Source organism: Siniperca chuatsi, linkage group LG15 (genome assembly GCF_020085105.1).
Source record: "Siniperca chuatsi isolate FFG_IHB_CAS linkage group LG15, ASM2008510v1, whole genome shotgun sequence".
Taxonomy (NCBI): Eukaryota; Metazoa; Chordata; class Actinopteri; order Centrarchiformes; family Sinipercidae; genus Siniperca; species Siniperca chuatsi.
The window spans coordinates 9,449,720-9,470,346 of NC_058056.1; the positions used below are offsets into that span (position 1 = coordinate 9,449,720).

At 37.9% G+C, this 20,627-nt stretch overlaps 2 protein-coding genes across 4 annotated transcripts in view; both read left to right on the forward strand.

Moving 5' to 3' along the window:
* The window catches only part of sntg2 (syntrophin, gamma 2), a 73,735-nt gene extending 71,509 nt beyond the window's left edge, over window positions 1–2,226 (forward strand). For 2 of the 3 annotated variants that reach the window (XM_044167107.1, XM_044167108.1), the window contains exons 15-17: window positions 108–200; window positions 739–849; window positions 1,049–2,226. In XM_044167107.1, coding sequence (XP_044023042.1) covers window positions 108–200; window positions 739–849; window positions 1,049–1,177 — 333 coding nt within the window. In that variant the 3' untranslated portion in view covers window positions 1,178–2,226. Of the gene's footprint in view, window positions 1–107; window positions 201–738; window positions 850–1,048 lie in introns of those variants that run through there. The other variant, XR_006374611.1, reaches the window with a different exon arrangement.
* Window positions 2,227–3,208: 982 nt separating this feature from the next.
* tpo (thyroid peroxidase) overlaps window positions 3,209–20,627 on the forward strand; it is a 28,195-nt gene continuing 10,776 nt past the window's right edge. The window contains exons 1-7 of the mRNA XM_044167389.1: window positions 3,209–9,970; window positions 11,455–11,539; window positions 11,645–11,805; window positions 12,112–12,241; window positions 14,191–14,320; window positions 15,222–15,422; window positions 15,804–16,295. Of these exons, the coding sequence (XP_044023324.1) occupies window positions 9,883–9,970; window positions 11,455–11,539; window positions 11,645–11,805; window positions 12,112–12,241; window positions 14,191–14,320; window positions 15,222–15,422; window positions 15,804–16,295 (1,287 nt within the window). The 5' untranslated portion in view covers window positions 3,209–9,882. The remainder of the gene's footprint in view (window positions 9,971–11,454; window positions 11,540–11,644; window positions 11,806–12,111; window positions 12,242–14,190; window positions 14,321–15,221; window positions 15,423–15,803; window positions 16,296–20,627) is intronic.

The following is a 20,627-nucleotide window of genomic DNA, read 5'->3' on the forward strand; positions in this document are numbered from 1 at the left end:
TTACAAGTAATATGTAATATGTGCTTTTATGGTCTTTATGTATGGCTGTTGTCTTGGATGTAATATGAAATTCAAAACGTTAATGGATATCAATTCTCTCTCAACAGTCCAAAAGCTACATGTGCAGCAGCCAGGGGAATGTACTGTGCTTCACCATAGATTTTGGGTCAGGCTTCACCTGCTCAGAAGGCACTTCAAAGGTGAAGTATTACTGAATTCACAGTTGTCGTCGACATCGCGGCCCTGTGCTGTTCGTCCCTAAATGGCTCCTGAGACTGCAGTTTGACATCTTTTTTTCTGTATTGATACACTATTGTCCTTATTCACTTAGGCTTCCATTGTATTTGAAAACGTATTTTAAATAACTCTGAAATAGCCACAAACAAAATAAAAAAGATAGCCCCTCAAATGTCACAAATTTTGCACAATGGACCTGAAGTAAAGTGGTGAATTACTGTACCTCAGAGAATGGTTTGCTATTGTTATTAAAGGAACATTATGAGATTATTTTGGCAGCCTTGCTGCGTTTTGAATTAAATGTTCATTGAATCACTGCAAGACTGGTAAAATACTGATTTCCAAAGTACTAATGTTCTGTTGTTATAAATTATACATTTCCTCAAAGTACTATTGCACATTAAAATGTCAGGTCACTCTGAAGTCAGACATGGTGTCTAAATGTTGTGCTCATTATTGAAATCCCTGTGCTGCTGTGTTTTATAATCCCTTCCCATGTAGACCGTACTGTGGCGATATAAGTTCTCTCAACTTAAAGGCTCCTCTGATGATGGGAAAACCAGGGTAAAACTCCTCTTCAAGAATGCTGAAAGCAAGCAAATAGAAATGAAGGTAATGAAATGATTGTCTTATACATCAAAATTAAAGGTATGTTGAAATTAATTTGAGTTATTTTGTACCAGTTATTATAACGTCTATGACTAGTGTGGTAAATTCAGTTGTTCAAGAGATCTTAAGTTTGAAAATGTTCTTTAAAATACGAACATCGTGTACTAATTGATTCGACTCTCTCTTCACTTGTATTTTCCAGGAACTAGAGTTTGCTAACCTAACAGCCGTCCTCCACTGTATACATTCTTTTATCGCTGCCAAAGTGGCCTCCATGGACCCTCTCTTTATGTGCAGTCAAAGCTTCCCTGGAAATTACATGAACAGTTAAGAAGACTTGTCCTCATCGTCATGTGCACCTGTGGCAAATCAGCAGTATTTTATGCACAGAGCCAATTGATATGTATATCTTGTTCTTGCTATTTTTGTATGAACTACTGAAAAAGAAACATTTGTAAAATACTGTAGAGGTAGAAAATGTATGAATTAATGGTGGGAGAAAGATGTTATTTAATTTTTGACAAGTAGAAAAAACACATTCTAAATGGATTCACACTTCTTACATTTCTTTTTTTTTCTTTCTCATTACATAATGGACACTGATTCTGATCGGAACTTACTTGTCTACCGTCACTAGCACCTGCGCTACTATATGGTGTGTAACTGCCATACATTTGACAACATGACACAAATCGCCAAATATAGCAACTGCCACTGATTAGCCCAGAATCTGAGCTGATACAGTCTCTATGAACAATTATGATGCTGTACCTACATCTAGTGAGTAAGTTAATTTTTTACTGACAAAATTTATGATGCTGGCTTACTGCCACAGACCTTTGAGACTGATTTTCTTTCATTCGAATTCACAGTTAAACAGTAATGAAAAGGTAACCTTTCTCTTTTTCCAGTTCTTCTGGTTTACTTTTTTCATGCCTGTGAAGTGGGAGGGGGATAACACAAACACCTTTTAGCGTAATGCAGTCTAATAAGCCTCCAAATAGCCATTGAATTGAATTAACACCTCTCTGATATGGTCCCAACTAAAATTAAACATAAGCAGCTTCACAAAGGCAGCATTTACTGCAGGGTTACTTTAGGCTTAGATTAATTTGTATGATGTTTGTGCAATTGTATCCATCTTTTGTATCTAATAAAGGCAAAAGGCCTGAGTTTCAAATCTCTCTGGCCAATGACGACATTTCACTGAAATGTGACATTTCAGCTTCAAACTATTGTTAAAGACCCACTTTTATCAACTTCCATTCTAATACAGTGAAAAATACTGTATGTCTTCAGTTGCTTTATGTAATGGTTTTAGTGTGAAAATGCGTATTTGCTGTGTTTTCAATAAATTGCTCATAAAGCACATGCATCATGCGAGACAGGTCGCAGCTCCCTGTGGGTTTGTATGTCTACTTTGAAAGTGCTTCTTTCATCCAGATGATTTTATCATCCCAGTCTGTGCGTAACATTAGCTTACAGTTTATTTTAAAAGAATATTTTGACGTTTTGAAAAATACTCATATTCGCTTTCTTGCCGAAAGTTAGTTGATTTTACAGGGGTTATGTGCTAGACTATTTCTTTGACGTGCACAGTGATTTTCTCTAGTCTTGTTGTCACTGTGAGGTTGCCAGGCAACCAGGGACTTTGTTACCTTTGGACCGCCAGGCTAGCTGTTTCAGTCTTTATGCTAAGCTAAGATAATCGTCACTTGGCTGTAGCTTCATATTTAGTAGACAAATACAAGAGTGGTATCGAGCTTTCATGGAACCTTTGGCAAGAAACCGAATAAGCGTGTTTCCCAAAATGTCAGACTATTCCTTTGGCATGTACAGTATTTCATATGGGTAGTGCTTCATAGGTAATGTTGTGGTAGTCAATGCTACGTAGTAAATTGATCATTAAAAACAAACAAAAAAAAATCAGGGCACATTAACCCTGTAGTTTATTTATTTATTTATTTTTATCCCCTTTCTCTTACTCTCTTTGGATCGGCATATTCCTCTTCCTACTGTCCTTTTTGCTGCCAACTCCCACTGTTGTGGGAGTGGGGGACGAGTTTCCTTTGATAAAAGTCGCCAGCTGCTTCTGGTCACTGAGAGGCGTCTCACCTGAAAAGAATATCCTACACACATAAATGCTGTCCCTGCCTGATCCCAGCTCCACAGAGGCAGCCTGACACAACAGTATGTGTTGCTAGTGCACCATGCAGGCAAGGAAAGGCAGTTTTATTTATATAGCACATTCAAACAGAGGCAAGTCAAAGTGCTTTACACTGGCAAAGAAAAGCATTAGAATGACATTCAAAACAATAAGAAATAATAAAATAAATAAAAATAAAAAATAGAATAAAATCAATTAAGATAGAATAAAATACCATTTTAAAATTAGATCAAATTAAATAAAATACATACAATTAAATAAAATACAGTTACAGTACAGTAATATGTTGTAAGTTGCCCCAAATGCAACAAAGGAAATAAAAGTGCAGTAGAGAAACCGATCAATCAAAGGCACAGGAGAACAATAAAGTTTTTCATTTAGATTTGGAGCTGGCTAGGGTTGGGGCGCATTTGCGATCATCAGGAAGTTGGTTCCATCCGTGTGCAGCATTGTAGCTAAAAGCAGCTGGGTTTATATTCTTCAAGGAGATCAGTGATGTATTTTGGCCTGAAATTATTGAGTGATTTATAAACTAGCAGCAGCACTTTAAAATCAGTTCAATCAGCCAGTGTAAAGATTTAAGAACAGGAGTAATGTGCTCTGTTCTCTTGGTTCTCGTTAGAACTCTGGCAGCAGCGTTCTGACTAGTCCACCCTGGATATAAAGGCATGAATGAATTTCTCTAAATCTTGTCTGGACATGAGACTTCTATGAGATGATAAATTGCTGATTTAGTTATTGCCTTGATGTGGCTGCTGAAGCTCAGACCTGAGTCTATTGAAACACCAAGATTTCTAACTTGGGTTCTCATCTTTATAGCTCTGGAATCAAGCTGAGCAATAACTTTCATTCTTTCTTCTTTGTTGCCAAATACATTGATTTCTGTCTTGCCTTTATTTAATTGACAGAAATTGAATTGCATCCAGCTGTTTGTCTAAGTGAGTCTAAGGGACCATAGTCACTTGATAAAACAGCTAAGTAAATCTGAGTGTCATCTGTGTGATTCCACATGTCGCGGTGATCTGCTCAGATTGATGGTCACCAGCGGCAACAACGTAGCCCCTGCCTTCGTGAAATGATCTGAACCAACCAAGGACTGTGCCAGATAATCCCACCCACTTTTCCAGTCTGTCTAGAAGTATTTTATGGTCCACAGTATCAAAGGCTGCACTAAGATCAAGCAGCACTAAAACTGATGTTTTACCTGAATAAGTATTCAGACAAATATCATTTAATGCCTTGATCAGTGCAGCCTCAGTGCTGTGATGTTGCCTGAAGCCAGATTGAAATCTGTCCAAAAGGCCATTAACATTTAAAGATATTGAGGTTTCTCAATAATTTTTCCAATAAATGGAAGGTTAGAGATGAGTCTGTAATTATTCAAAAGTGAAGGATCCAAGTTGCCTTTCTTTAGAAGGAGCGTAACTGCAGTTTTCAGTGATTTTATAAAAAAAAGAAAAAGGTTTGAAAAAGGTGCTTAGCAGGGTGTCACAACAGCAGGTGGATGAATTAAGATGCTTCCTCCAGAGTTTTAGTATTGATAGTGTTGAATGATGACAATCTGGCCAAACAGTTTCTGTTGCAGCAGTGGTCTGATTCCATTGTTTGCCATGGAGGAATTTATTGGCCACTGACCAAATCAGCTGATAGAAACGGATCTGATCTATCATTAGAAACTGACATTTTAAAGACAACACAGAAATGGTCAGAAAGGTTTACATCCCTGACAGCCATGCTAGAGATATCAACACCCTTGCTGGTAACCAAATCCAGTGTGTGTCTTTGGTTGTATGTGGGCCCCCAAAGATTTCAGTTAGATCACAGAAATCCTTGGCAGTTTTGTCTTTGAGATTATCAATGTGAATGTTAAAATCTGCAGTAATGACAAGATCTGTTGAGATAACAGAAAGGAGTTCAGTAAAATGGTCAACAAAATTTGTAGAGGACATCAGGGGTCTGTGAATTGTTAACATCTGGATTTTTGGTGTGCTTTTCAACTCAGTGCAAAGCTATTCAAAGGAGGCAAAATAACTGTTACCACATAACTGCTTGCACTGAAATGAGTCTTGAAATATAGCAGCAACACCACTACCTTTCCTGTCAGTTGGAGGGGCTGACTCAATGAGAACTGGTGCACTGCTACTAGTGTCCAGCCAGGTTTCAGTTAAAAGTGTTAAGATCGTTAATTAAAAATGACTTGTTGGTAAGCGATCGAATTTTCAGCAGAGCTAGCTTTGTAGAATTGGGGGGGGGGCTGAGCAGACTGAATATGGCATGGAATTTGTAACATATTAGCTGGATTTGATGACTGAGCACAGTGCACCATTCTGTTTCTATTGCCTATCAAGACAGTTATAAGTAAAGCTAGTTACCTACTAGTAGTTGGCATGTTGGGTGGGGACTCTGACGCCCCTCATGTTTTAAACTCTCTTCAGACGTGGGCTGAGTCGTTGGCTTTCCATGTGGCCTTTTGCTTTGAGAATTACTCTCAGTCGTTACCCTGCTGTGTGAAGATGAGAGGTTAAGCAGGAGATCCAGTGTCCTGCAGCAGTGGTGCAATTCTGTTCTCAAGTTGTACACTTTGCTTTTTGAGTAGTTTGTGGCTAACTCTTCCTTTTGCAGCTTTCCATGGCTGTGTGCTGCTAAACACAGGCGAGGCGCTCTGCCTGGATGGTACTGCAGGCCAACCAATGGGATTGCAAATCTCAGGGCGCTGGGCTCTGGCTATCACTTGTCCTCCCATTTCCCAAGGAAATAATTTATTCTTAAGCTTTGCACTAAGCCTAAGAAGGGCATGATCCCTCACTGGCTTCCCACTGGTGAGTGATCACAGGCTGCGTTTGATGGGCACCCGGCCAAGCTGGAGCCGTTGCTGCAGGAGATTGAAGGCTGACTTTCTGTGGTGATTTTTACCCTACATGTGTCATTTTCTTTGCATATTGGACAGAAATGGCAGACTGCCACTAGAGAAATTTTAGCAGAAAATAAGAACGTTGGCTCCAATGTCAGCAAGAAACTGTATCAAATACTCAATGTTTCAAACAACTTAAAATTCACATGCCAAATAAAAGAGGTATACAACACTGCCATTAAAAAATGTCAGATTTTGCACTGTATTTGAGAAACATTCAACTGTGTGCCATTGTCAGTGGTGCGTCATTGCCTTGTGTCACACATAAAAACAGTAAGCCTGGAAATTGCACAAGAGTTAGCTCAAAGGATTGATCATGACACTGAATCGGTTTTGATCAAACCTGCCTGATGGGTTCATTACTCACCTCTGTTTTCTCACTGAAGCAGTTAATTATAAATTGGTGTGGTGCACTGATGACATTGGTGTGGCACGTGGTGATACTAATCGTATTTTATTTAGACAAAAATGACAGGACAATGGTTGTCAGTTTTCATTAGGTGTACCTGCCCTATGGGCTTGACCAGCCTTGGGAACCTCCACCCTTCTTGGTTGTTTATTGTGTGGGCCAAAGGTTATTATCTTATATGTGAATGAGTCATGGAGGACACAGGGTAATTTAGAACAACCTACAAGCTCTGAATCTGTGACTGTTGCATCCCACTGAACTCAATTTTGACATGATCCTACCTTTGACTTGACTTCATTTAAGAAATAAAAAATAAATCTGAATATGTTGAACATTCAACTGTCCAAGCATGGTTCTAATTTTAGTGGCACTTGGATGCCTCACGTTCCATGAAGCAGGAGAAAAGCTGAACCAAATCCACCACAGGCTGTCTAAAACCATTAAATTCCTAGGAGCAATACTGATTATATGACCTCACTTGTAGCTATGGCTCTGCCTGGCAGATGTTACATCTGCCATACCCTTGTGTAAGCGTACGTAAATTTATCCTGAAGGGTTGATTTGCCATTCAAAAAACACTCCCTTTCTGAAGTGTATGTTATTCAAGATCAGTAAAACAGCTGACCACTCAGCTTCTTCACTATGATAAATTACATGATTATGCAGCTCACTGACTAATCTGATATCATTTTAGAAATAAATAAACACCTTAATGTTGGCACATTTATTGTATTTAATTTGTAAAGTGGCTTATTTAATTTTTTTTATTTCTTTGTGCTTAATAAATACACTGAAATTTGTTATACATTATTTTAAGTCTGTGTTATGATGATGTCATAAAAGGTGTTCTATTATTAGAACTGCACGAAAAATGTAATTTCACTGACCATCTCTAACCTGTAGCTTTGGTGAGCTGAATACCAAATTGCAGTAAGTTTCTGCTTTGACATAGTGATTTTTCAAAGGCATCATTAGGCAACTTGGTGGTAAAAAGATGCCAGGGAGTTGCTGCTTATTTCTGGTCCATTATTCTTAAACTATACAAAATGATGTAACTTGGAAAGTGAAAGTCTTGGCAAGAAGCAACAGCGGTCAGAAAGAGGCTGTCACCAAAAGTGACTTAAGGACATTTAATGGGATATTGGAAAAACAACACAACAGACTACAGTGGCATAAATTACCATAAAGTGGATTCAACACCTCCTGACACAGTGGAAAACTGAACATTGCTAAACTTACAGTATTGCACTTTTAAAGCATTGGATTGTACTATATTGTACAGGTGTCAGGTATTTTGTCTATCCTCTATATAAAAATAATTAAGCATACTATTATTTCATAATGGTCTGCCACCAGATTGAGAACAAACTATCCAGATATATAAGTTTTTCTTCAGATGTCACTGGCTTCATTCTCTACAAATTCTGAGAGTCATTTGTTGAGAAGTTTGGGCTGAAACGGTTTTGCATTGAGGCTAAAGCAGGCACCATGACAACGTGCACAGGGAGCTACAACTGAGATAGTCTTTGGCCCGCTGCTGAAGTCACTGCTGGCTGTTGTCACACACACAGCATCATGAAGTTGCATCAGCACCATGTCAAGCATGAATTTCAAGTACACTGCTCAGCTGTCAATGGGCTGTGACTCTCACAGCTGACTCCACTGGCGGTACTGGACCCTGAATGCTAACTGAAGTATTTGTGTTGAAGAAAAGTTTCCAGGGCGACTTCAGGGCCGCTGCCATGGCCTTTCTCACTGTTAGTAATCCCTACATGCTGCACTAAAACTTTGAAAATAGGCTTGGGAGGATGGAGGCACAGCTAAGGAAGCAGGACCATGAACCTATTAAAAAACTGCAATGACTGTTGTGGATACTTCTTTTGTTTTAACAATTATGTCCTTGAAGTAAAGTTTGACAGAAAGGTTGTGACGTGTGAAGTCCTATCCAATAAATAGTTACACTCAATAGTGTCATTTTCAGAGCGAGGATTTAAGCCAGGACTACAGTATTCAGGGCTACAATGTTTTTGACTGCATCATAATAATAATAATAATAATAATAATAAATAAACAATAAACTAGCACCAAAACAGAGTTTACAAAGTGAAACAGTATACCCAGAAGGCATTATAACAACAGAAATGCCAAACAAAACAAAATTACAACTTAAAAACAATGAAAAACAATGGAAATAAAAACAAATGGAAACAATAAAAGCAAGAAATAAGAAGAATAAGAAGACGACCTCACATAAAGCAAGTCTATCAAGATGAGTTTAAAAGAAATCACTGATTCTGCGAGCCTTATCTCCTCAGGCAGGCCGTTCCACAGCCGAGGGGCCCTGATGGCAAAAGCACCTTTAAAGTCACCTTTAGATTTAAGCCTCGACTTTGGAACAGCCAGAAGGGCCCCACCTGAGGATCTAAGGCTGCGAGCTGGCTCAGTGGGGTCAACATTTCTATTATGTATCTAGGGGCCAGACCCACACATGCTTTAAAAGTGATCAGTAAAATCTTAAAATCAATTCTAAAATGAAGAGGGGAGAGGAGAAACCAGGAGTGGGGTGATGTGACGGTGCTGACCTTTGAGGGAAAGGAGAGCCGGGCCCTGCGAGTAGTCCCCAAGCTTCTACTACAAAATATTTCACAAAGAAGCACACATTTTGCTGTGCCACTTTCTGGTGTCAAAAGTACTGCGAATGACATTTACAACTTCAATCTTCTTACACAACTGGCAAAAACTTGACAGACAGAAGATTATAGAATCACATGAACAAACAAAAATATGATGGTGGTATAAAAGGGTGCAGAGGGACGAACAGGACTTTACTATATGTTCAATTTGTCCCATAACCGGAGTCATTTATCTGTTCGAAAATGATTTCATTTGTTTCAGTCTAAAGTTCTTTGACATCTCTTTTCATGATAATTTCCTGGTTGCAGTGACCTATTATTGTTATTATTTTATTTGTTTTTATTTAACCAGGAAGTCCGTTGAGATTCAAATCTCGTTTTCGAGGGAGACCTGGCCAAGATAGTGCACCATTGTTGATTAGACTCTTGGCGAGCCAGTAATTCTGATTTTATTCAGTTATTGCACTTATTGTCAGTTTTTCTGGGCCAACATTGTCAGCTCACATACCTATAGTAAAATGTAAAACTTTAGCTGAAAATTAATTTCCTCAATCCTTAATCTCCTACATTGCACACCCATGGATGCATTATACCCCTGTATATAAAAACTGTCTATCAATCAATATATGTGAGAGCGATAATGTAGTGTCAGTATTATCTCATGTTTTTCTCTGGGATTGTAGAGTTCCAGGTGGCTGAAAAAGGTTATTTTTTAAATCAGTCAGCCGAGGACAAGAGAAACGCCATACCTCTGAGTTACTCTAGTGTGGGCGGGTTTACTTAACCTTCGCAATGGGCTCCCTGCTTTATGTGAATATATAAGGACAGGTTCAGCAATGCACACAAAACTAAGATATGTCTTTATTGTTATTGTTATTAACATTTTTGACTCTTCTCTTGTAAACTGTCCACAAAAATGGCTTGTTATTTCACTGTAATTTTCCTTACGTTGCTCTGCATTGTTCTTCCAAGTTTTTCAACTAATGAAGCGAGACATTTAAACTGTAAGTAAATCCTTTTTTTTATAAATGCTTTTGCTAAAAATCTATTTTCATCTAAAATGTTTGATCATCTATGATAATAGCTGAAATATAAGGTTCGAAAGATTGATTGAAATAAAAGCTTATAATAGCAAATGTGGCTTAAAAACTATTTTTTAAACATTATTTGGTTATTACTCACCTGCACCTGTTCATGAATTGGAGAAAGGAGACATAACCATGGAAATCTGGGTAGGATAGTCAACATTCTTATGTCTCATTGAACTTTTTTTTCTCTATATATCTTCTAAAAAAAACAAACAAGCGAACAACAGCATGTTCCATGTCTGTTTTGCTTTAACGCAAGTCGGCAGATTTACTACCAAATCTGACACAGTGATGTACAAGTGAAAATGCTGCATATGAGGCTGGGGAAGCTCCTGCTCTGGGTTTACATCAAATACATTAAAATACTAATTATTTACTGACATTTAAAATGCTACATGTAGCACTTGTAAGGTGTGCAGAGACAAAAGTTCTGACTCTCAATATGGTCTAATATACAGTCAGCGATGGAAGAAATACTCAGATCCTGTACTTAAGTAAAAGCATACTCCATTGTAAGTAAGAGGTCTTCATTCAAAATCATGCCTATATAAGTACAGAAGTATGAAAATGTACTTTAAGTACTCGTTCTGCAGAAAAAAGGCCCCTGCGAGTGATGTATATGACATTTGATTAATATTACAGATACATGAATGCGTAAGTAGTATTTGTCTGTTGTAGCTGGTCATGGTGGAGCTAGTTTTAACCACTTTATATACAGCAAGGTTAGCTTAATCCATTTGTTCTCAACCTAGGAGTCGTGCCCCTTCCCAAGAGTCACGAGATAAATCGGAGGGGTCATGAGATGATTAATTGGAGAGGAAGGAAGAAGAAACAATGTTTTGTTGTTAAATTTGTGTTCATTTTTCTTTTGTTTTTGGTGAAATATTGGATCATTTTACCTCGCCCAAATTACATTGTCATTCATGATGACAACAGATTTTTTTTAATGAAACCATCTGAGAAGTTTAGAGCGGAAATGACTCTTTGTGTTTAACAACACATAGACATCTGAAACATGTGGCAAGGGGCCCAAATTAAGGGGTCACAAGCCAAAAAGGTTGGGAACAACTGGTTTAATATATAACAAATGTATTGTATTTTATAAACATATCCAGTGTTTTTTTTTATGTAAAATCATAATCTGAAAAGTAACTAAAGTAGAGCTGTCAGTGAATGTAGTGAGTGAAAAAGAAGTGCAATATTTATCTCCAAAATGTAGAGTAGAAGAAGAAAGTAGCATCAAATATATCAAATTCTCAAGAAAGTAAGTACAATTCTTGTGTAAATGAATGTTACTTTCCACCACTGTATACAGATGAAATTCTACTTTCAGATTTAGTGTGTAATTCCAATTGAACTGATTTTTATACTGTTATGTTATGATACTGTATATCTTCCAGCCACATCTGTCAGAGAAATGCTTGTCTCCTCATATCAAGAAAGCCTTCAAATTGTACATGAAGCCTTTCTTCACTCCAGACAACGGTAACTATCAAATTGTCTGTCTGTGTTTTAACTGAAACAATACCTGTCCGAGACAGGACAGAAGAAACCAAAACTTTCCCCTTATCTGTCAATTTCTGTGCCCAGACGAAACACATCCTCGTCTTCCACGAATGTGTTTACATTCCTTCGGCAAACTGAGCCTGAGACCCTGGAGATTTCTCGAGCTGCAGAGGTTTTTCAAACAACTCTGCAAGTCCTAAAGAACAGAGCAAGACAGAGACATAAAAGGGATGTCACGGCACCAGGTAGAATTGCTTTCTTTCATTAAAACCAGAGAAAATCATCTTGAAAGAAACCTTTAGAAGCAGTCGGACACCATGGAGTCAAAACAACCAAAATTTCTAATTGGTCAAGTGCAAAACACTGGATAATTTAAGGCCATGGATACCAATAGGCCACCAACGTCCTCATACAGGAACTATAAAAAGACAAAAGAGGGACATTTTCAATTATAGTGCATGTTCTTTCATTTTTGATATGCTCTTAAAGGTTGGCAAGATTCAATTCCGTTTAGTTTTTCTTGTGTTAATTTTACTGTGTCACTATGCTAGAATTGCTTTCATGGGAGGATGTGGAGCTGATTGCAGAGCTGTCTCAATGTCCTCCTGCAACACATCCAACCATCTGTCAGCACAGTCATCTCAACAAGTACCGCTCTATATCTGGCCTCTGCAATAACAGGTAACTTCTTACCTTTTGATAAGTCAAAGAACTATTTTGAAGAACATTGTTATAAAGTTAAAGTAACTGTATACAGTATAAAAACCAATAATGCCGGCAGTCTTTCTGGAACTAGATTCAAATTAAATCAAATTTTAAACTAAAGTGAATAAATGAGCATTTGATAGCCAATGATAAAGAAAGTTCTGAAAAGTGAGAGGAGGAAACAACATCTCCATGCTGCCCTCCAAATAAAAATGCAAAAACCAGTTTCCCTTTTTACATTTTTAAATGTCTTCCAGTCCATTGAAAGTACACTTTACATTCAGGTTTTTTTTTTATTGTAGCAAAGGGATACTTTGGTGTTCAGGGAACATTAGCCCACATGTCAGTGACTTTTTCTTTTTAACTGAATGATTTTCATTTTTCATTTTCAACATCAAAATGAAAGTAAAACATTTATTGTTAACTTAAATTTTGATTGTGTCATACATAATTTGCATACAAATGACAAATAAGTTTACTGAATGATTTCATTTTAAAATCGACAGTTATAAACTTATAGTTCTTATACTGTATGCTGCTTTTACCCAACCCTGTCTCCTAGAAATGACTTCTATATATTACTGATTTGCAACAGCAGACATGCTTTGGAGGAAACACAATGACTCCCGGATAATGTTCTTAATCACCATAATGAGGAAACGTTGTTAATTAATGTATCTGGCAGGCAAAATGTTTATACTGAGCTTACGCTCACTGACAGTGCATCTCATTTGCTTTCCTATAATATCTGCTCTTAGCAACTGCACGTTAAGGTTAGGGAAAGATCATTGTTGTGATCGTGTTAACTTCATTGAAAATGAACCAATTTTTTTTCCTAATCTTAACCAAAATGCTTTTGTTGCCTAAACCTAACACAACACATAGGACTCAGGATGTGAAACCTGGTTTCCTGTGTCCTGCGCTTTGTACATCCACTGTCCACCCTGACGTCCTTCCTATAATTTCTGTGCAGTATTAAAACATTTCTTAAGACAGACTTGTGTTTACCATAGTCATAGACTGTTTTACCACTCTGATGACAACTTTGATAGTAAGTGCCATTGCTTTGGAGTCTTGCTCCCAATATAGGTGCTGGCCCAATTTACTGTCGTTCATAATGACAATTTAAGGGGAACGCCATCTGATAAATTGCCTCAAATGATGTCACTTGAGTCAGCGTTGATTGGGACTGAAGACTACTAGTTTGAAAATGAAAAAGAATCCGGGGGTGTGAAGTTAAAAAGAAGTGAGGTCTCTCAGCGTGAGGCTAGCAACTCGAGGCTACATTAGCTGCTACTAGCATAACACACCCGAATCTCCAACTAAACAGTCAGTGGTTGGGTTGCATTGTGAGTGATGCAGGCGCCAGGTTTTGACAAGAAAGAATAAAAAAAACAACAATATCTCTGGTTCTGCGCAGCGATTTTGACCCTATTTTTCTAAACTGTCCATCGTGAGTCCGACAATGTTATGAGTGCACTGACAAATCGGTGGAGTACTCTTTTAATGCAGACTGTGGCTTCTTCTTTGTTATATTTATTTCAGTCAATCACTGTTGGTGCTTCTGCAACAGCAATGATGGCCTGAAAACCCCCCACTTCAGTCACTGTATAGCATATGGTTTTTCCCAATGAAGAAGGACCCCCTCAAACGTTCATAACAGCAAATAAACATGTTCATGAACTGACTACACCTTTAATCACTATTGTATCAGTCAGTGATAGAGAGCATCAAAATATTTAGAAAACCCCTCAAGTAGCTAACCTTGCATAGGTAATTGATATTAATTTGACGTTGGTAAAAATGTAGTATTTTAAACTCTTGATGACCTTTTGGATGGAAACAAATAATGTTGCATTCAGTGATGATATATACTGTTTTGCACTGCAGTATTTTTGGACACGCTTCATGATTCTTTTTGTCAGGCAAAATCCTCTCTGGGGAGCAGCCAACACTCCCTTGGTCAGATGGCTTCCAGCTGAATACGAAGACGGAAAGAGAGAACCCAAGGGTTGGAACCGAGGACGGCTCCATAATGGATTCCAGCTTCCCCCGGTAATCTACAAAATGCTGGTCTGACAGACACAAAAGTCTTGGTGGAGAAATTAGAAATGAAGCGAGCTCACCCTGCAAACCCAAGTTAATGTAGCTTTCCATTTATTTTTCTAACCTGTTTTACAGCAGATAAAGTCCACAGCAATTTAGGAACAGCAGAAGTGTGTGTGAGATGACACAGATTACAGTTGCATTTGAATATTGTGGCTATTTGCATAGCTTGAAATAGCTTGAAGTTGGTTTCCAGTCATGTGGATAAACATTATTGCTTTCAAACAGCAGATGCAACTGATATTTGCATTGAATTTCAGTTTTAATTTATGCACTCATTACACACAGTGAGGTCTTTTAGTGGAAGAACTCATCAAATATACATTAGTTGTATCCAGCCTGCAGTTTACCTCCATATATAAGAGCTATCATTTAGTCAAGTGTTTTAAAATAATTAGTAATCTTTGATCCTGACTATTCCATTTCTTTTAAAAAGGGATCAAGTAAATAATATCTTGGATACTTAATGTATTGCATAACTCATTTTCAATCAGTTGCTAAAGTCCTTTTTGTTGGAGAAATTATAAAAGAAAAGAAGCTTGCCAGAACATATGTCAGCCCCTTTGCTGAGCTTAAGCCATTTATCTATTTATAACATAACTTAATGATTAAAACAATGAACTAGTTCACACAAACAAGAAAGCTATCATCCATCATAACCCCTCACTGGGACACGATAGAATGATAGGCCTTCCCCACATGATATGTTCATTTCTGTTAATGATGAGATAATAAACACACTGACTGATAAATGACAAGTCACTGCAGAGATGGGGGAAAATTAAATTGCACATTTTTAAAAGGCAGTACTCACTGTCATCCAAAATAACTAACCCTTCTGTGTCAACAGCCAAGGGAAGTTAGCAAGGAAATACTGAGGAGCTCTTCTAAATGGAAAGATGATGTGTATTCGCACCTGCTGGTGGAGTGGGGCCAGTACATTGACCATGACATAAGCTTTACCCCTCAAAGCACCGGCAGTGCTGCTTTTTGGACTGGCGTGGACTGTCTGAACACATGTGAAAACATGCATCCATGCTTTCCCATTGAGGTAAACTAGTCTGAACAGTCTTTGTAAACTTTGCTTACCTGTACCGTATCCTGCTGTATTTTAAAGGAATAGTTCCACATTTTGGAAAGTACGCTTATTTGCTTTCTTGTCAAGAGTTAGATGAGAAGATCAATACCACTCTCATGTCCGTTAGTTAGCTTAGGTTAGCATAAAAACTTCCTGGACTTCCTGACATCCCATGCCACCAGCAGAGACTCCAGGAATTCACTGTATAAAATGTATGTACTGTATAAAAGTGTATTTCCCAAAATGTCAAACTATTCTTTTAAAATTCCATTATCACAAAAGCGAGTACTTTTGATAGATAGATGAAGATGCTATTGCAGCAGCTTGTAATAAATAATGTTGTCTTCTCTACAGACAGGCGATATTATCTCTGGTGCACAAGACTGCATGCCTTTTTATCGCTCCATACCAGCCTGTTTCATCAATTTTGCGTCTGATATTGCACAAGCTCTGCAGCGACAACAGATGAATGCCATCACATCATTCATGGATGCTCAGGTTGTGTATGGCCACACTCCAAAACTGGAGAGCTTCCTCCGTGACCTCTCTGGCCTTAATGGGAAACTTGCTGTCAATGACCAATTCAAGGATCCCAAAGGAAGACCCTACCTTCCATTCGTAGCCACTCTGCCGTCAGCCTGCCTACAGGATCCGCACGGGGAGAGAGTGGAGTGTTTCAGTGCTGGAGACAGTCGGGTCAATGAGGGTTTGGCTCTGACCTCTTTGCATACACTGTGGCTTAGAGAACATAATCGAATTGCAGAGGCATTGAAACACATGAATGGTCACTGGAGCCCGGAGACTATATACCAAGAAACTCGAAAGATTATTGGAGCTCTGCACCAGGTATGTGACTAGTAACTAAAACTGTTTCACTATGCCAAATAGCCTATCAGCATCTCTAAATTTGACTAATTAACACATTTCATCTTGTTTGATTACAAAACCCAAAATGTAAACAAACTAAACGTTGTGGTTTTAGACTCTCCGCTGGTTGCCTGACAACATCACATCAGGCTCCAGGAAGCCACTGCGCCAGCTAAAAAATAGTTCCAGCATGTAACTCCCTGTAAAACCACAAATTGTTGTTTTTACATTTCTGGAAGACAATACATGGAGATATTTATATATAAAACTTTGGACGGAGTTGTTTTTTCTGCCTTGCGGAGTAGCCACTGCTTCTCTGTTTCTTCCCCCATGCCAAAAACATAAATGAGTGTGACCTTTTATTGCTGAAGCAAAGTGTTAACATTTCTAATATCAAATAATCATCCATGTTTGAACCCCACAGAGGTCTCCAATTAAGTGCAAAAAATACATTTTTGCAAAACAGCCTTTACTCTCATTCAGTTCTTCAGGTGTGAGGTGAGTGCTCTTAATGCTTTTAAACAGGGAACTCATACATTTTGGGCTCTCACTCACTGACATCAGTGGTCGGTGGAAGAACGTCCCTTTGCGTGACATTGCAGTTGTCACTCCATGTTTTTTCTACAGTCTGTTGTCACTGTGCTGCAATAATGCAATTTTTCTGATAAGAAAGCAGAGAACAAGGAGAAATCAAATGGACTTTTTACTTTGGTTGGCATGAGGTCCTTCAAGAACAAGAAATTTTGAGAGATTCAAAGGGATGTGGATAAATTCTGTAATGCAGATTATGGACATTTTGTACCCTAAAATCTGTTACTGTATAGTACAGTAGATACTGTTGGTGAAAGTAGGAGACACAGCTGTATGATGAAAATAAAGGCCAATGTGATTCACTGCTATAAAGTTTCTATTGAGAAACTCAAATGATGACTGAGGGGAAACAAACTAATCTAGCATTTATGAGCATGGTGATTTTATAATCTGCAGATGTCAGGAATGCGAGCATGTTGCAATTACATGTTATTAAAGAAGTGCAAACTGACATGAAAGATGTAGAGAGGAGTGTTGTTTTCAAGTTGTTGTACAAGAAAAGAGATTATTTCTATTATGATGTGAATTGTGACTAAGGGTCATTACAGTGTTCACAAACCTTGGAGCTTTTACAGAGATGAAAAAATAATTCTTGCATAAACTGCACCACAATGATAGAAGTACAGTAAAGCTCTGGAAAATGAATGTTCTGATGTGTGTTGAATTCACAAAGCTGGTTACCTCGTTTTTAATTCACCAAAACATTATATTACCATTCAAAATTCAGAACAGCATCTTTATCTCAGTTACTTTCTGCCATTTTGCAAGAGCTTCTGTTTGAAAATGTTAATGTTGAAAATTTAAACACCTACTAATCCATGACAACTGGGCATCTGCTGAGCAAGATCATATATGATCAAAAACTCCAAAGCAGCCATTAAATGGACCTTGTAATCCACCAGCCAACTAGTTAGGTTTAGGCACCAAAACTACTTGGTTTGGTTTAGGAATCGATCATGGTTAGTTATGTCAGTTAAGTTATGTACGTATGTGATGCAAGTTAAATACATTACATAAGTTAACTTATGTAAGTAAGTTAAAATAAGTCAGTGTTGACTTTTGGTTGAACAGCGGTCTCCTGGGTAAAATAAATGATAATGACAAGTTCGCCATACCAACTTAAAAGGTGATATCATACGCCGTTTGGTGATACAAGGCTGTCTCCTTTGATTAGCTAATATCTGTTTGAACCAGTGTGCAGCTAATGTTGCTCTGCTTTGCTGAGAGCAAACCCTAGACACTTTGTGCTAGGATGACATAAGGGTCTTCATAGCAGTCATAAGCCTTCATCATATAAACTGTCGCAAAACACTCACGCTTAATACCAGTTAGCACAAACATGGATTTCTCTGTCCTCTTACTATTGTCTGTCTAATGTAGAATGTGAGGTTTTGTTACTGCTGTTACTTTTTTTTGTAGCCTCTTGGTAGCGATGGACGGGAGGCAGCTTATGCAGCAATGACTGATTAGACTGAGTGCTGATAGCTGCTATTTTATTAGCTGTAGGCTGGGAGCATTATTAATGGTGAAGAAAATGTTGGGTGCATACATTCTACATGAAAAATAAGGAACATGAATTGTTTTAATAGAAATGATTTATTGTTTCTAGTGAAGGGGACCAGTGACCCTGCTGCTGGGCTGTAAAGTTTCTAAAGCATATTTGAGCTGAAGGAAAATAAGTCTGTAATCTTTCAGACTTTGGGGGCTGACATTTGACCACAGCAGTGGATTAACAACTGGTATTTTCAGGTGACTCAAGAGATTTACAATATTAAGAAGAGATGGGTCTAAGGTGGAGGGGTTCTTTAAATCATTTGTGAGGATGAAGTATAAAAAGGCAGGTAGAGGATTTACATACTGTAGCTATAACCATGACCAGCTTGGAAAATCCCTATATTGGAAATGGAGTGAAATGTAAGGCCCTATCTGGTCTTAGCAGCCTGCAAACTGGCAGACTGCAACGTTATCGATTTTTTTCATAAAAAAAAAAAATCTCAAAGCTGAGATGAAGAATTAAAGAAGTACTAAAGCTCCCTGTTTTTGTTTCTCAAGAGTCATTCATGGAAGAATATAGAATTTAACAAAAAGTAAGTACTTTATTGCCCAGCTACCATTGGATGATTAGTACAGACAAGGTAGCTCCACTCTAAGCCTAGTAAAGAAAAGTAAATAGTCAATAAATACACTTCAGACTTGTTCAAAAAGACAGCTCATGCTACAGTGTCTGTGTCAGAGATCCTTTGCAAACACCTACAGCATCAGCAACATAGAGATCTTCCACTGTGTTACACTACTGATGTTAAAGGGAAATTTTATTTCTTAGCTTTCCTCCTCCAGTCAGTTGGTATTGGTCAGGGTCAGCTATGTAACATTCCCCTTGTGGCCATGCATGCCATTTATATGCAAAGTTCATTGTTCTAGCATGTAATATTACTGTACACAGGAAAGACTAACTCAAACACTAAAGAATATTTATTAGCTTGTGTGGACTTAACTTCAGTGTTATATAAAAGTGACTAATCCAGTAAAGCAAATTCCAAGATGAGATGATATAATGAGCATAACACAGTAAACAGTCTTGCCTTTAGCCTTAGTATTTGATTTACAGCTTTGGACAAGTTAGCTCAATTAGTTTTGTTGATTTAAGCACTTAGAACAACAGGCTAACTTAAAGAAGCAACAGAATGTTATAATTTGGAAACTAGCCATGTGGTATCTTGAATTTGTTTTGATTATTTCTACTTTCAAAGATATGTCTTGTGCTAGGATTAAACTACAGGCACACCAGGCATTATTTTTGCAGGCATCTGATGCACTTCTTGATATGTCTTTTGGGACAAGTACGTGCATTTTTAAATAGAAGTGATAATATGAAATTATATTATAGTTTTAGCTTTGATGTACGTATATACAGCTATGTGCCAAAAACAGTGTCAAAACTATGCAAAATTTAATTCCATCTGCAGCTCTGCTCATTAATCAATGAAACTAACTTGGCATTCCATGATACATGGTGGTCACACTATAAGCTAAACCACCATTTATAACAATAATAGTAATAATAAACTTTATTTATAGAGCACTTATCCAAACAAGGTACAAAGTGCTTTACAGAGAGAAATAAAATACCACAGTGAATGATAAAATACATAAAAACCAATAAAATAAACAGACAGCTCAGATAAAATCAGGATATGCTTTCTGATAAAAGTGCGTTTTGAGAAGAGACTTAGAAGAAGACACTCACTCCGACAACCTAATTTCTTCAGGCAGGTCGTTCCAGAGTCTCTGGGCCCTGATGGCAAAAGCTCTGTCCCCCTTAGTTTTCATTCTGGACCGCTGCCAGAAGATCTCAAACTATGTAAAGGTTCATAAGGGATCTAAAGGTCTAAAGTAGACAGTGAGCTGTTCAAAATAGATAGCAAATGGGGTGCAATACAATTCCTAACTTCCAATAAAAACCTAGTTGGGATTTTGTCCAGAGGGCTGGAGGATACTCTCATAAGAGACATGATGTCTGTGAGTTCAGGCAGAGTAACAGCAGAAAATTTGCTCAAAGAATCCCTGAGCGGGTGATCCATATCTAAAAAGGCAGGATTGGGGGTAGTACCAGATTTTATTAACTCCACCTTTCCAGCAAAGTGCAAAAGAAACTTTTCACAATTAGCATCACAATCAGCAGGTGCACAAGGAGAGGCAGGGTTGACTAACTGATCCACA